We start from the raw sequence: 15,839 nt of genomic DNA, 5'->3' as shown, positions 1-15,839 counted from the left end.
GACCCGCCTTACTCTTCCTCTGATTGGCTCTAATGCTGATATTCTTAGCCTATCGCTAACCATCTCACTCCTCATGCCTAAATCTAACCAATCTAACCAACGGAGGCAGCGAGTGCAAGCCAATCAGAGGTAGAGTAGGGCGGGTCTTCGCGGAATGCGGCTGGGAAAAAATAAGGCGTGTGCGACGCCTTGGAAATAGGTAACTTCCTTTCTACCGTGCTGTCAAATACAGGAATCAAAGACAAGGAAGGATACATTGCAAATGTTAAGAGAGGAAAAACATTAGAGGAGGAGGATGAAACATCTATTCATAACCAGCAGAGTATCATACATGTGCTGACACACATAGTCTTTTGTGTTTTTGTATTATTATTGAAAAGGATCCATTTACAAACATCAAGGCATAAAAACAATGACAACAATAAACACCTCTTAACATACAAGGCACATCAGATAAGAAATATAACTCAAGGAGAAGCAATAATAATATAATAACATGAATAATTATAGAAAATTAATTAAAAAACATAAATGTTTTTAAAGGCACTCTTACACGTAGTTGCTCTAGAGTTGCACATCAAATATTTTCAGTTCTTCTTAAGCTCAGACAAGACTTTGCATGTTTTGTTCTCATTAGTCTCAAAGCAGTCTGATTAAGATTGTCCACAAGGTCCCTTTTAAAAACAGGAAGCAGGGGTTTCATTTCTCCTCATTTAGATACGTGGATTAAATCAGGTATCAGGTTCTTCAATATCAAGTCACTCTTAATGTCTTTAATGTTAATATAGGTATGGTGCATGTACCAGGCTCACTATGGTCTATGGTCCCAGGCTGCCTGCAGTTAGTTGAGAAATGACTCCCTCTGTTGGCCCTTGTGGGTCTCTTACAGCCAGTTGCTTTCTCAAAAATGAGACTTTCTCCTAATTTAAGCCTTGAAATATGCTGAATTCAAAGTCTCAATCACAACCCAAGTGAGTGGTGTGGGAAATTTTGATTAGGTCAACAATATAACTTAAGCCTTAACCACAACCACAACAACCACATTGGCAACCTCTCAGGGGAATAGCTTCCTTGCAACACCACATGGTGTACATACATTTAAGTTACTTTTAAAAAAGACTGTTTGTTTGTTTGTTTGTTTGTTTTTTGTCCAAGTTCTAGTCCACAGTAAAATCATTTTTAATTTGACCAGTTTCATGACATGTGGTAGATGTTTCTTCATGGCAACTTCAATAGTATTTTCACAAAATTCAGTGACACCCTACAGTATGTATACATGTATGTATTTATTAGAAATGCTCTAATTAGTGTTAGAGTTTTGTCATGGAAATTTAAAGGTGAAGGCAAGGCTGAAGAGATACTGCGTGAAGTTCAACGTCAGTGTTTGTACATACAGCTGCATGCATCACAATCACCCCACATCCGTCACCCTAATGGGTTCCTTTTAATTCATTTGCCATCTCCCTGGGGAGTTTCTCTCAGTCTTCTGAGAATTAAGAGTTGCAAGCTGAATCCTTGAATGCCTTTCCTCTCTACAAACTTTCCCTCTATGTCTCTGTCTAATAAGCAGTAAAGTTAGGGTGAGCGAGTCTCACAGCTCACCTTTGATGGTACCTTATGGGAACATTTTCACATGGGAAGCAGAGAGACAAAGTCTTACGATGTTATTTTGGCTATAGAGGCAGTATAACATAATATTAAGACAATAACATAAGGGTATAAGATTCTATCTCATCATGACAAGCTGTTTTTTATTCAGTTCTGACTTGATCAGTCAAAGTGAAAATGCACTTCATGTGATATCTTCAAGGTGCAGTGAACCACATCAAGCCAAGCAATGTTAGTTTCAGTATCGTCTAGGACACCTGGCTAACTTTCACCTTCACTGACAGCTTACACATGATACACATGATCTTCCAACTTGTCAGTTTCACAAGCAACCTTGACATAAATACTGTAGGTCAAACTGCAAATACTCCTTCAACAGTATACAACAGTATACAAGCCACTACATCATAGCATAAATAACTGGCACTTTTTTTTTTATGTCCTTTCCCTTTTTAACACAATAATGGATTTATTAAGGAAGTTAATTTTTCTCAAATGTCTGTATAATCTCTAGACACACAGTATGTATACCCTCAAGGCAGCCTAAATTAAACTGATGCATTAAAGATAAAAAAGCATAATCCCGTATTAAACATCACTGCCCCACTTCACCCTTCCCACGCTGTCTCTTGCTGTTAGTATTTTTATGTCCTGGTTGCACCTTTGTGGTAGCGTACATGTTGACTGTTTTATGTTGAATGTGATAGTAGCTAATTTTGGATTTGATAGAGAATCACACCACATCCAGGTCATAGACCTGTCCTGCAATGACAGGTGTTGTATCTGTTTATCTTTGAGTGATAAGGAGAGTAAAGTCCATCACTTTTTTGAGGGGTTTCCAAAAGATACTGTGGAAACAAACCATTTATGACAAGTTTTGGCGAAATGAACTAATTTCAAAAAACAGCACTGATAAGATCAGACATTAGCCACTATCATATTCCAATTTTACAGCATCTAATGTTGTGTCTAAACAGGTACAACATATAGGACCTGGGAAGTGATCTGATGGAAAGCCCACAAAGGTTTCATTCAGTCATGCCATAGATGGAGCAGTGAAACCTTATCATTGGATGGACGTCCATCTCTTATGGAAATTCCACCTGGCTAGTAACCTGATGATGGAGAATGTGCACAAAACTGGATATTCAGAGTTTCTCCCTTTCAAATTTCCATCCTCTAAATGATATACTGACTGCTTTGTGTTAATTTGAGTTTCTATGTTGTGTACTTTCTTGGAGGCACAAACGCTGGCTGAAAATTCCAGTTTTTATAACTGAACTCTGGCGTACTCTGTCAGACAAAGACAGAAAAACAACCAGAGAGACAAGTAATGATATGACAGAGTTCAAGCCAAGTCTGGGCACTTGTATTTAAATGCCCCCAAATCAGTTTCTATATAGTTTCTGCAGTATTTACTCCTCAATGTAAATACTGCATACCGCTGTAGCAGTATGGTGTAACTGTTCAAAGTCAGCCACACTGATGAAGAATGTGAGCTATGTATGAAAGATCCAGTATAAAAAGTAATAAATCGCTTTGAGTATTATGGTATGTTTGTCCTCTTTTTCTTGTTTCCTCATTTTATATTCATTGTTGTTGGTAGAAGTAGCCAAGTGGTGGTAGCAGTAGTAGTAGTAGTTATATTATCCATGATGGAAAGTAACTTCGTACATTTACTGAATACTTTACTTTAATATCTCCATTTTCTGCTACTTTTTACTTCTACTTCAAAACATTTCAGAGGGCACTACTGTACTTTTTACACCATCCAGTTCATGTGACAGCTAAAGTTACTTTATAAATGAGGATTTTAGTTACAGACACAAAAGTTACAGATTGTTTTTTTGTTTTGTTTTGTTTGTTTGTTTTTAGTTTTTTTTATACTAAACATATGATTAGTTTATAAAATATGATGCATTTGTACAGATAACTGTCCAACAGTATAAAAAGGAGTTAAAATGAGCTCCACCTCAACCAGCTAACCTTGAAATGCTTGTAAGTAAGTAGCTTTATTTATATACCTTTCAAAAGAGCAGAGATGTCACAAAGTGGTTCACAGAGGAAATAAAGCATAAACAAACAGACATAAAACACAATAAAAAACAGAAAAAAATACACAAAGGCAAGTCTGAACAAATGGGTCTCCACAGAGTCCACAGATCTTAAATCCAAAGGGAGAGAGTTCCAAAGTTTAGGAGCCACAACCTCAAACGCACAGTCTCCCTCAGTTTTAAGCCTAGATCAAGGAACAACCAGTAAACCCCGATCAGAGGACATCAGAGACCTCCTGGTGACATGCAGTAGGGCTGCAATCTCTAATGCAGGCAGGTGCTTGACCATGCAGAGCTCTATAGGTGATCACAGGAACTTTGAATTGGATTCTGGATTTGCTGAGCCAGTAAAGAGCGCTCAGAATCAATGTCACATGAGACGTTTTGGAGGACCTGGTCAAGAGTTTAGCAGCAGCATTTTGCACCATTCTGCTGAATAATCAACTTTTTTTTTTTTTTTTTTTACTTTTGACATGCTGATATTACTGTTGCAGCTTTATTTTTATTTATTTATAGTAAGTATTTTAAATGCAGAACTTTTTACATGGTTGTATGTATAGTTTAAAGTATTAGGATCTGAATATTTGCTCTACCTCTAATGATTATGATGATGATGATGGTTATTATTGACAAGAGGCTACTGTTGTTATTGCCGATGATGTTGTAAAACCACTGATTATAAAGTGTGACACTTACTGTAAATGCTGTACAGTATTTGACAGCGATGAATTTCACATTTCTGCAAAACAGCATAGTGAGAAGTTGTGTGTTGTAATGATACTGCGGAGCTGACTTTCGCACAACTGTACTTTACGCATGACGTCACATAAAAAAACGGACCTCTGAGCGCGAACTAACATCCCCTGAGACAGATCAGTTTTATATTTCTAAACGTCGCTTCATGTTTCCTCTTATGTTGGTTATTGCATCTGCCACACTCAAACACACAAAGAAACATCTAATAGGCAATTGGCGCAGAGCACAAACAGAGCCTTTATTGTGTTACAACTTTATGACTCAAGATAAACGATAAGGTATTTCCTCCCTTACAGTAAATGCCTGCTGTGTTTTACTTCCGTCCGCAGAGTCTTCTATTCTCTGAAGATGACTAACATGCTCGCTGACTAATTACCCGAACTTTGAGGCCATATAGTCTGAATATAGCTTCATATGACGACGCAGTTTACTTGTTTCCCCGCCGATGTTTGCAGAATAGCGAAATCTATGGAATGACGTTTGCACTGAAAGCTTTTAATATTATTCAGTCCTGTTAGTTGACATGTTAGTTGAGGACAAAAGCTATTTTCTGGGTCAGTGGTTAAATTTAGTGTTATGTTATAGTTACGGTAAGTGTCCAGGAAATGAATGTAAGTATATGTGTTGTCCCCAAAAGTTACCTAAGTAAACGTATGTGTGTTCGTGTATGTGTATGTGTTTATTAGTAGGCGCGTGTGTGTGCGTGTAGGCGGGTGTAGGCGGGTGTGGCTGTTGTCTAGGAATAAAACGGCGATGCTCGGATATTTCAGCTCATTTCAGAGCTACAGGAAGAAGGAAATACCAGATGAAAACACATCTTAGATAGCAGTTACATGACCCGCAGGTAAGAAAACATTATTGACTGACTGACAAACAGCAATCGATTTTTACAACTTTTAAACAGTTTTTTTTTTTATTTTTCATTTTATATTCATCTGTCTCTTATGTCATAAATGGGAAAGTGTGTCCAAACTTTTGACTGCTACTGTATATATTTTTTATATTATATTACTATTTTTTAAAATTAATTAAAATGATTGAATTTTAATTGGATATGTTTTTTTTTGTGTTGAACCTAGCCTGAAGATCATATATGGTAATCTTTCTTAATGTTCACTACAGTAGCTAGTAATTATACTTAGCTCAGTGATGGACTGATATTAATTTAATGTTGTCAAGTGTTTTGTGAACCAAACAGCATGACCAAGCTTAATCATGACAACAGCTCACCCACATTCAAAAACTCAATGTCTCATCCTAAATGACTCCTGCAAATTTCTGTTTCATTTAATGGGAAAACAGTAAAGAAAATTACTAATCTGTAATGTACTACTTACTACTACTACTAATGTACTAACTAAGTTGGCTCAACTCAGCCCTTTGAGATGTGCCTAATAATGTTCTGGTTAGAGCATGGCCCTAAAAAGAATATTAAAAATGCTGTGTGTATGTAAGATATAAGAGTTTTTTATAAATACATGTGTCTTGCAAAATCTTTTCCACAGAAGCCTGAAGTGCTTACGTGGCCAGTTAAAAATAAGTTTATCAAGTGTGTTTATATGCTGGCACAATGCCAGAGTCCTACCACAGAATTCCAGTGTTAAGTGTCTTTATCAAGAAAAAAGAGAATAGGGAAATGAAAATGCTGCTCATCTTTGCAGGAGATCCAAGTCATGCTAACATTAGGAATAACATGAAGTATGATACACTAACATGCGATAATATGTGTTTTATGTCTCAGGGGCTGTTTTTCAGATAGTGGAATTCACTTCTGTCTTGCTTCAGAAAAAATGACTCATACTTCTAGTTACATGACCAAATGATTTCAGCATATGTAAAATTCCCTTTTGTTTTTTCCTTAGGTGTCAATGGACTGGACCGTTATCATTGTTTTACAAGTCATATTTCAGCCATCTCTCTCAGGTGTGTAGTTTAAAGTGTGCAGTAGTGGAGATATTTATGAATAAATAGGAGCACAAACAGGACAAAACTTGAATCTTCATGAAGTCATTCACTTTGATGTCGTATATTTCTTCCTCTGTAAACATTTCATCTTGACAGTACTTTGTATTATTTTCCTGCAGACTTGTTCACTGTTGAGGCAGAGCAACCCAAGTACATGTCAGAGTTTGGAGGAGATGTTGTGATGAGGTGCAGCTTTCATCCTGTACCATCAGATACTGTTACAGGACTGAGTGTTAACTGGCGTTGGATGAAACCTAATGATCATGAAACGGTTCGGGAAGTGTATGCAATGGATAACGGGAAGGAGCGCTTATCCTCCCAGAATGTGGACTTTCATGGCAGAGTCAAGCTTAATACAGAGGAGCTGCGGAAGGGCTGGGCTGAGTTACAGGTCATTACCGGCAGTGATACATAGAATTTGCGGGGAAGATGGTGGGTTAGTTATTGTAAAATCCCTGTGAGTGATATGACAAACTTATCTATACTTGCCATCCTATTGGGAATTAAGAAGTAAGATGGAAACTACACTGGACTCCTCTTTCATGTAAAAACATCATATTTATGCCACCAATTTTTATCTGTGGTCACAGTAGGAGATACTAAGATACCACTGCCAAGAAGTGACAGAAAGAGTATTTGTTTAAAATATAACAATATGTGGACCGAGACATGTAGATCTTAACCTCTGTGTGGACTTTGTGTGCATCGCACACTTTAGGGCTGCAAATAACAACTATTTTCATTGTTGATTAATCTACAGATCATTTTCTTGCTTAACCAATTATTCATGTGGTCTGTAAAATGTCCTATCCTAGAGCCCATGGTGACTTTTAAAAATGTCTTGTTTTGTCCAACTATCAGTCCAAAATCCAAAGATAATTGGTTTATTATCATAGAAGAGTATGAAAACCAGCAAATATTCAGATTTGGGAAGCTGGAACCAATGATTTTTGGCATTTTTGCAAAAAAAAAAATATCTTAGACGATTATTCGATTATAAAATATGTTTTGATTTTGAGTTGTCAATCAACTAATCAATTCATCCAATAATCCTTGCAGCTCTAACTTAATTGACAAATTCCTATATGTTATTACTGTAATTGATGTGTATTCAGTCAAAAGTTTGTGAAAGTTTCTGGTATCCAAAACTTTTTGTCATTCTTGTGATTTAGTCTGTATAGTGTAGAATGAAACATGAGAGGGAGAGGAAAAAAAAGAGGGATGCAGCAGAATTTATGAAATTGGTTCATTCAGACCTCCAGTTCATAAGGGCACAAGATGTAATTTGGACTCTGCTTTCTTCTTTTGTCATGTTACAGGTGTCCAGGCTCAGGATAAATGACTCAGGGACCTACCAGTGTTTGGTGAAGACAGGGAAAGGGACTGATTATAAAATTACAACTTTGTCTGTTATGGGTAAGCACATAGTCTGACAATGTAATAGTGTTACTTTTTTTTAGCCAGACTTTCGTGGCTTTCTTCCTGGAATGGTCTTGCTCAATGGCTGCAGCATATGGTCATTGCTGGGCAGAGCATGACTTATTCTGAAAATGAAACAAAAACTAGCATTACTCAATTTGTTAAAAAAGTTATTTTGGCTTATCGGAACCTTCTTCAAGATAGTCCCCTTATTAATATTACGAAAGATCTGTTGATCATAGTCTTCATCATGTCATAGTAATGTTATTCTAAATACAAGGTATTTATTGTATATTCTAACTGTAAATCTGATTCTCCCCTAGCACCTTATAAAGAAGTGACTAAACACATTCAGGAGACTGCCGAGGGGGATGAGGTGCTGCTAACCTGCCGGTCTGAAGGATACCCCAAATCCTTGGTTGTGTGGCAGGATGGACACCTGCAAAATCTCAAACCCAACACCACCTCTGTGTCAACACCAGACCAGCTTATTCAAGTCACCAGTCAGATACGTGTCAATTCATCGGACAAAAACAACTACACCTGTAGCTTCAAAAATGGTGGCTACTCTGCAACATTTCATATTCCAGGTAAACTTTATATTTTTCTTAAGGGTTCCCTCCAGGACTCAAAACATTTAACTGGAGAGGCGACACAAGCAGACAGGTGTTTAAAATGCTGACCTTATAACTGCAACATCCTCAGAACTTTATCGCATGTTTCCTTTCATTGGTTTCCTTTATGCCACCCACGTTAACTTCCCACTCATTTACTATAATAAAGTAAACTAAAGCAGAATTGTAGTCAGCTGAGTTTGCAGCTGGCGCTAAAAGATTAGAGGAGACAACGGATGTTTTTATCTAAAAACAGGAAACCCTCACCTACTGCCGCCGTATGCAGTTTCCTGCTACTTTCAGATTTTCTTTTTGATCGACATATCTTCTGTAAACCCATCCATAATGTCAGTATGAAGAAAGAGGATACGTATTATATATGAGTGTATAACTATTTCAGCTCTTGCCCACAGTTTTTCCATTTAGACATTTAACGTTGCCTCTCAGTGAAGCTGTAGGTTGTTGGAGATCTGAATGATTCAGCGGTGTGTAGGAGTGCATTTTACAAGATGTTTTGTTTTGTGTGCAAAAGTACTGCCTGTTTACTCATAGTACTGCATGTGTATGTAGACAGTTTATATGTGTGTAAAGGATTATTTGCTCATGTGTATACAGTATGTTTGGACTTTGCTAAATATGTGTGTATCCTGTAGTTTTATCCTGCTTATTGCAAGTTACAGTTGTGCACTTGACACCAGACAAAATCTGAGTATTTTAATTCTAAATAAAAGGAATATGTGTTGTACATACGCCAACAAAAAAAAGAAAAGTAAAAGAAGATTAGCCTGCTAACCAAAAACTGATTACACAACACATGAGTCATTTTTATAGATACAGTTTTTTTTGCTCTTGACCAGTAAGGGGAAGTTTGCACTACTTAATCTGCGGAATATTTGGTTATTTCCATAGTGGCCAAACATATTTAAAGCATAGGTATAATAACAAAATACCAACCCATGTCAGAGCCCTGTCAGTGCTGAATTACATGTGTGATACTGCAGTTTTTGTAGCACATTTTAACATGAATCCTTCTGTCTTCCCTCTTTTTACAGATGACATACCACTCCAACATGTAAAAAATGATGGTCTCATTGTTGCCTTGAGCATAATCGTAATTGTGGTTGTCATTGTTGCCGTAGTGTTCGCTTACAAACGACAAAAAGGTAACTGATCCCTCAATTCTTGATGTATACAGTACATTACAGCCACCCAACAGATTCAAGACATGTAGCTTGCAACGAATAGAATACAAGTGCAGACTGAAGACATATCTATCAAAGTCAGAATACCTTTACTCCAATAAATCAACATCAAATGGAAACTGAGTTTTCTCGCTTTATCTCCTCTGTGAAGCACTTTGTGACGTCTCTGCTCTTGAAAGGTGCTATATAAATGAAGTTACTTACTTACTTACAAATGGATTGTTCTTGCACTTGCATCTGGAGCCATAATGCACAACAACAGATTTTGGCTCTCGGGACATTGAATCTGCAGCCTAATGGCAGCACCTGACAGAATGGCTGTGCAGGATAGACAATGTCACTGCAGGGCTGGATTTCCCTTTGAATATTTGCTTTAAATGGAGTGGATAATCCAGTTGTTTGGTGGCAGGCCAAGTTCAGCCTTTTATTCTTAAGTTCTTCTGTATTTCCTCATTAGAAGTATTCTAATGAGTATATGTTATTTTTAACATACAAGTCCTTTGTGAAAGTGGCGTTAAGTAATACAGTGACTTAGGACAGAAGAGAATGGTACTTTTTGTTTGTCCAACCAGAAATGAAACTGTGTCTTCAGTCTAACCTCAAACAACTAATTATATCATTAGTCAGAATTCAAAATGTATCCATCCTGCAGAAGTAGCAGAACTAGCAGTATTTACTTTTTGTTTTTGCCACATGGACAGAGGACTTTGGAATTTGTGCCCTGTCAATTAACAACAATATGCCAGGTCAACACAGTACAAGTTCCCACACGGATGTTGACAAATGTTAAGTCAGTCTGATTCTGAAAAGAGGAAGTAATGTGTTGAATGAAGCATTTAGGTATTCTATTCAGTACCGTAAAGTGCTCTTGTGGGGGTTTTATCAGCATGTGACCGAGACGATGCATGTTTGCATGTGATCATGACTTAGCGTTTTGAAAATTACATGTGTTAAAACAACCATGTTTGGAAACACCCAGCTTGGTCTTGGTTTGTGTGAAAGGGGAATTTGATGCTATTTGTAAATGCATGGGTGGTTTTTCAGTGTGGCACATGTTTATTGTTTGTATAATTCCCCAAACAAACACCTCTATCATTTCAATAGTAGGCTTATTACATGTTTCTCCGTATATAAATGTGTGAATATCATAAGAAGTCTTACTTCAGGTATGGGTCGGGAAACCTTCGGATGACATTTTTATCAGGAAAGAGTGAACCTTGATTAAAAAAAAGCAGATAAAACAATGAATGTACTTATAAGAGCACATAAAACACATGATAAATATAAGATTTACTAGATAAATTACCATATCTAATTAAGGAAATCAAACTGAATAAATAAAAATTCAAGCATAAAACTAATTCATGACCAAAAAAATATTATTAATCGTATCACTCTCTCTATATATATCAGTATTTTGTCAAACTTGTATAAAGATTCATTAATGTAAAACATTTCTCAAAACATACTTTAAAAACAAAGATTGTTCTGTCCCATTTTATCATTATTTTATATTAGACACTATTTGTATACAGTGCCAAACAAACACACATAATTACTTCCATCCTTCCTTCTATCCATATTGAACTATATACACACATACTGTACCAACACACTTAATTAACAGCAATGTTTTTTCAATAGGGTCCAGCACCCAAGGCACCGCGAACTTGACGGTGGTCGAATGTGAGGACAGGTCTGTTTCTGATGCTGCCTGTGAGTCTACTCCTTGATTCTACCTTGGTTGTTAAGCACTTAGCAACATTATTTTAAAAACTGTGCTACATGAACTAATTGTCCAAAAGATAGTGGTGATTATGAGGTTAAAAGTTCTGCAACAAGTCACTTTCTACTGAGTTTAGTCAAATTGCTGCTGATGCATTTCTACAATATTACACACCCATAATTTCTGTCACTCTTTGCCATGAAGAAGGTTGAGATCATAAATTTAGGGAAATCCCAAAACTCTGATCAGAATGTTTTTTCTACCATGATGATTAAGCTAAAGATTGAAGATTGTGCTGTGAATATCATTCTCATGCATGTACTTTCTCACAACATCAACGCAAAGTTATTTATTCATTTAGTAATAAATCATTTTTAAGTGTATTGGTTAATCAAATGAGCTCACACAAGCATGTACTGTTTCACTAGCAAGGGTAAAACTCTAATCACAGCATACAGTAACCTCTTACAAGTTCCAAATCAATAGCACAAGACCTATGTTGTACAGAGATGTACACTAACAAAGTACATGTTATATATTACATTAATTTTATCCACCTTAACTTAACCTGAGCATACATGAGTGGATTTTCGTCATCACAATCTTGCAGAGCCACTTGAACAATGATTGAATCACTCACTTATTAACTAAAACTGACCGATTTAGTATTTCTGTATGACTGTACTGTGTGTTGGCTTTCTAACAATGCTCTTCATCTCCATCAGGCCAACAAAGAAGGAACGGAAATGAATACAACAAAATAACAATTTTTAGTGAAGGTAAGTGACTTCCTTCAATGACTCAAAGATGTACTCTTCACATTTCATCTGTTCTTATATTCAGACACATCTTTTGCTCTTTTTCCTGCAAAGTTTGTATTGCATGGGTCTTTAGTCCAAAAAATCTAAAGTCTAACATAATCAGAAGTAATTCATTTTCAGATGCATTCTTCCTTGGCACTATTCAAAAAATGAAAAAAAAGGGGATTAGTGCAAAACCACTCTTACTTGTCCAACACCAACCTTAACACACCACGTCTTCCAGAAATCTGTCATTGTCTGTAACAGAATGAAAGTACTGAACTAAATTCATAACAACATGCCCTCGACTTTAAAAACATCAGTCTGTGGACTCTAAACCTCTATCTTGTAGGCAATTCTCCATGCAAAGAAAATAAAACCTCAAAAGGATTTTTTTTGTAATTGTTTGATTCCTTTTCATCAAATGACGTGGATATGATTACGGTCAGGATTGCATGGAGGAAAATCTGGAGGAGTTTCTGAAAGCCCATTATTCTGACTCTTTATTCTGCACGGAGGTGGATCACCACTGGGACCTACCTCGCAGGCTACAGAACAAATGTGTCAATTATAGTACAGATTTTAAAAACCACATACATTTATCGACTTGCCTACTGCTATCATCTCATTTTCAGCAACCGGAAGAATTCAGTTTCTTTCATTTCAAACCACTGAGAACATTGTTAGTTTCCCACAGTCTCTTTCATACCTCCCCCAAAAGCAATGACGCTCTCTTCTTGAGGAAAATCATACAGACGGATGACAAATTAAAGGAAAAACCGTATTATACATCCTCTGTGTAATCAACTTGATGTGATTCCAGTCAAGGCTTTCAATGTCAGGTTCTTTCCATTCTTCATTTCAAACAACTTTCCAACGTCTCATCTTTATAGCCTACAGCATGCTGTGGTTAAAAATGATTTTTAAGAAGAAGAGAAATTTGTTTGTACTCAACTAATCTTGTTGAGCACAATATCATTGAGAACTGACTGGCGTCCCTCAAGGGTCAATACTAGGCCCAATACCCTTCTTAATCTACATGGTCCCTGAAGGACACACGGTATCATTTGCACACACAAGATTTATTCTCATTGCTACACAGACGATACCCAGCTGTACAAAACCAAAACCTGAAGCCAGCAAAGTTAACTTCGTTCTGGGTTGCTTATGTACTATTATTTGCTTGATGATACATGATGAGTGGGGAAAAAAGCTCTCTGAGCTTGCTCACTATTAGTAAATGTTGTGCGTCAAACTTCACCAAAGTTCAACTTGGTGTGAAAAATTTGAGTGAATTTACTTCACACCCACATTGATGTTTTTGTGAAATTGTGCCGTTGTAAATGCTGGTGTTACCAGCTCACTTGCTCGCTATTAGTAAATGTTGTGTGTCAGTGGTGCGTCAAACTTCACCAAAGTTCAGCTTGATGTGAAAAATCTGGGTGGATTTACTTCACACCCACATTGATGTTTTTGTGAAATTTTGCCGTTGTAAATGCTGGTGTTACCAGCTCACTTGCTCGCTATTAGTAAATGTTGTGTGTCAATGGTGTGTCAAACTTCACCAAAGTTCAGCTTGATGTGAAAAATTTGGGTGGATTTACTTCACACCCACTTTGCTGTTTTTGTGAAATTTTGCCGTTGTAAATGCTGGTGTTACCAGGCCTTAAGAACTGAAATTTTGTATGTGGACATATCTATATTTTTATATTTGTGTTATCCTGTGTTAAAATTACGATCCTGCTTCTTGTTTTTCAGCAATGGACAGCCCGTGACTCTTCAAGACTTATTCCCAGAAGCTGGAGAGATGCTTTTTCTTGAGGGACCCCCAGGAAGCATGAAGACAACAATAGCCCACATCCTGATCTCTTCTTGAGCTAAGGGCCCCACAGATGCCCTCTCTAACCTCTTCGATCTCAGCATGCTTCACCTTCTCCTGTATGTGGACTGTAGCACAGTGAAGGCTGATTTGTTTCAAGAAATAAAGTCTCAACTTTCTCTCGGGGAAAAGGATCAACGGAGGATGAGCTGAGGACTGAGTTGACCAGGTCCAGAGACACTCTACTGTTGTTGGATGGGTACAGAGAAGGGAACCAATTTTTCGATGAGTCCATGAAGAAATTTCTATGTGAAAGAGGACGATGAAGGGTGTTGGTCATGGCCTGCCCTGAACACTGCCCCACATTCAGGGCGACTGTTGGGACAGGAGAGCTGCTGAAGCTCCAAATACAAACTGTAGGAGCCATTTATGTTGATTGTTGGCATATCATCTGTTTAGTTATAACTTGCAGTATTATTTTGGACACTGGGTGGCGGTCATGAGATGCACAGGGTTGTATATTTAGGGGCATAGGTGACAGGAAACGGAAGGCACAGGCAGGTGGGGCACATACAGTTCTTATCAGATCGGGAACAGACGCACACTACAGCTGGCAGGATAGAAACCCGGTATGTTCATGTCATGTACAAAGACTTCAATAAAACAACAAACTAAACGGCAGCCAACGGACTGGAAAATCTGTTCTTGAATCTGCGTAAGATCACTCCTAACTTAACCTACCTGTGTAGTAATGGCAAACCGGAAAAACAGGAAAAGAAAGGACATCGAAAAATGAAAATTGCCATTACACCTAAGTAAGAACTCGCTCTTCGAGTGAAATTGGAGCTCGTCATTCATTCAGACGGACTGAGCATTGTCTCGCGGAACAACAAAGAGGACGCCGCCATTACCAAACCAGGTGGACATCTTCGTCACCTGCGCTTACCTGACGGTGATTGAAAACCGCAAACTGAGTGAGTACATGCAAGCATTAAGCTTTATTGGAGAAGCTATATGCAAAGCCGTATTGGAAGACGGCTATTATAATGGAGTTGGTTGACTGAAGACTGAAAGCTACGATCGCACATCGATCAGCTGTTTGAAACATTGTGCCGGCAGCATACAGCTTTCGTCAACAAGTCTTAAAGGGACAGTGAACAAATATGTCTGTTGTTAAATCTGATGCTCAGTCACAAGATGACGATGTTGAAAAGGAAAAAAGGGTTATCAAACACACTGCCAAAGGCTTGGAATTGTTCATTGCAAATTGTCAGAGGACAAGAAACAGGAAATGTAAACAAGCTAACAAGTTGATGGAAATGCTGAAAGAGCTCATGAAATCAAAGGAAAATGCAAGAAAAGTACAATCTAATTTGTTTCAATTAATCAAGCTCTGTGATGAAGCCAAGGAAAACCATGAATCACTGGTGAATTTACCACTGCCTGAAGATGAACTTGAAAAGCAAAATCAGTGGTTTCAACGAAAAATGGGAATCTTTAAAGGGTGTATACAAAATGTAAAGGTGTGGTTACCTGAGGCTGGACAGCAAATTGCACACTCCATTGCTGAAAGTGTCATACTACAAAGTGTAGTAAATTCAGATGACATTGGACCTGATGACAGCGTTTCAAATGCCTCAAAACCTAAATCAAAGCACAAATCCAGTTCTTCATCACATGCATCTTCAACATCCTCTGCTCGCATTAAAGCTCAGGCAGAAAAGGCTGCTCTCATGGAACGTGTTGCTGCCCTGAAGAAAAAACATGAGCTTGAGGCACAAGAAGAACAATTGAAAAGAAAGAAAGAGCAACTGGAACTAGAAACTGAACTGGCAGCAACCAATGCAAAAATCAACATACTTGAGGCTCTGGGATC

The 15,839-nt window shown here is 37.6% G+C and overlaps 1 protein-coding gene across 2 annotated transcripts; it reads left to right on the top strand.

The window, feature by feature from the left end:
- The first annotated feature begins 4,697 nt into the window (after nt 1–4,697).
- On the top strand, nt 4,698–14,377 carry LOC137170607 (programmed cell death 1 ligand 1-like). Of its 2 annotated transcripts, XM_067574102.1 has the most exons (9): nt 4,712–5,262; nt 6,281–6,341; nt 6,503–6,774; nt 7,703–7,799; nt 8,126–8,392; nt 9,469–9,579; nt 11,263–11,334; nt 12,070–12,123; nt 13,903–14,377. In XM_067574102.1, the coding sequence occupies exons 2-9, from the start codon at nt 6,287–6,289 to the stop codon at nt 13,917–13,919; spliced, it is 945 nt and encodes a 314-aa protein (XP_067430203.1). In that variant the 5' UTR covers nt 4,712–5,262; nt 6,281–6,286; the 3' UTR covers nt 13,920–14,377. The 2 variants fall into 2 exon arrangements, with proteins under 2 accessions (XP_067430204.1, XP_067430203.1); XM_067574103.1 differs by lacking the exon at nt 6,503–6,774 and having other exon boundaries at nt 4,698–5,262.
- The last annotated feature ends 1,462 nt before the right edge of the window (nt 14,378–15,839 follow it).

The sequence above is a fragment of the Thunnus thynnus genome, chromosome 19 (assembly GCF_963924715.1).
Source record: "Thunnus thynnus chromosome 19, fThuThy2.1, whole genome shotgun sequence".
Classification (NCBI taxonomy): Eukaryota; Metazoa; Chordata; class Actinopteri; order Scombriformes; family Scombridae; genus Thunnus; species Thunnus thynnus.
The sequence above is the reverse complement of the archived record's forward strand: the minus strand, read 5'-3'. Positions and strand labels throughout refer to the sequence as shown.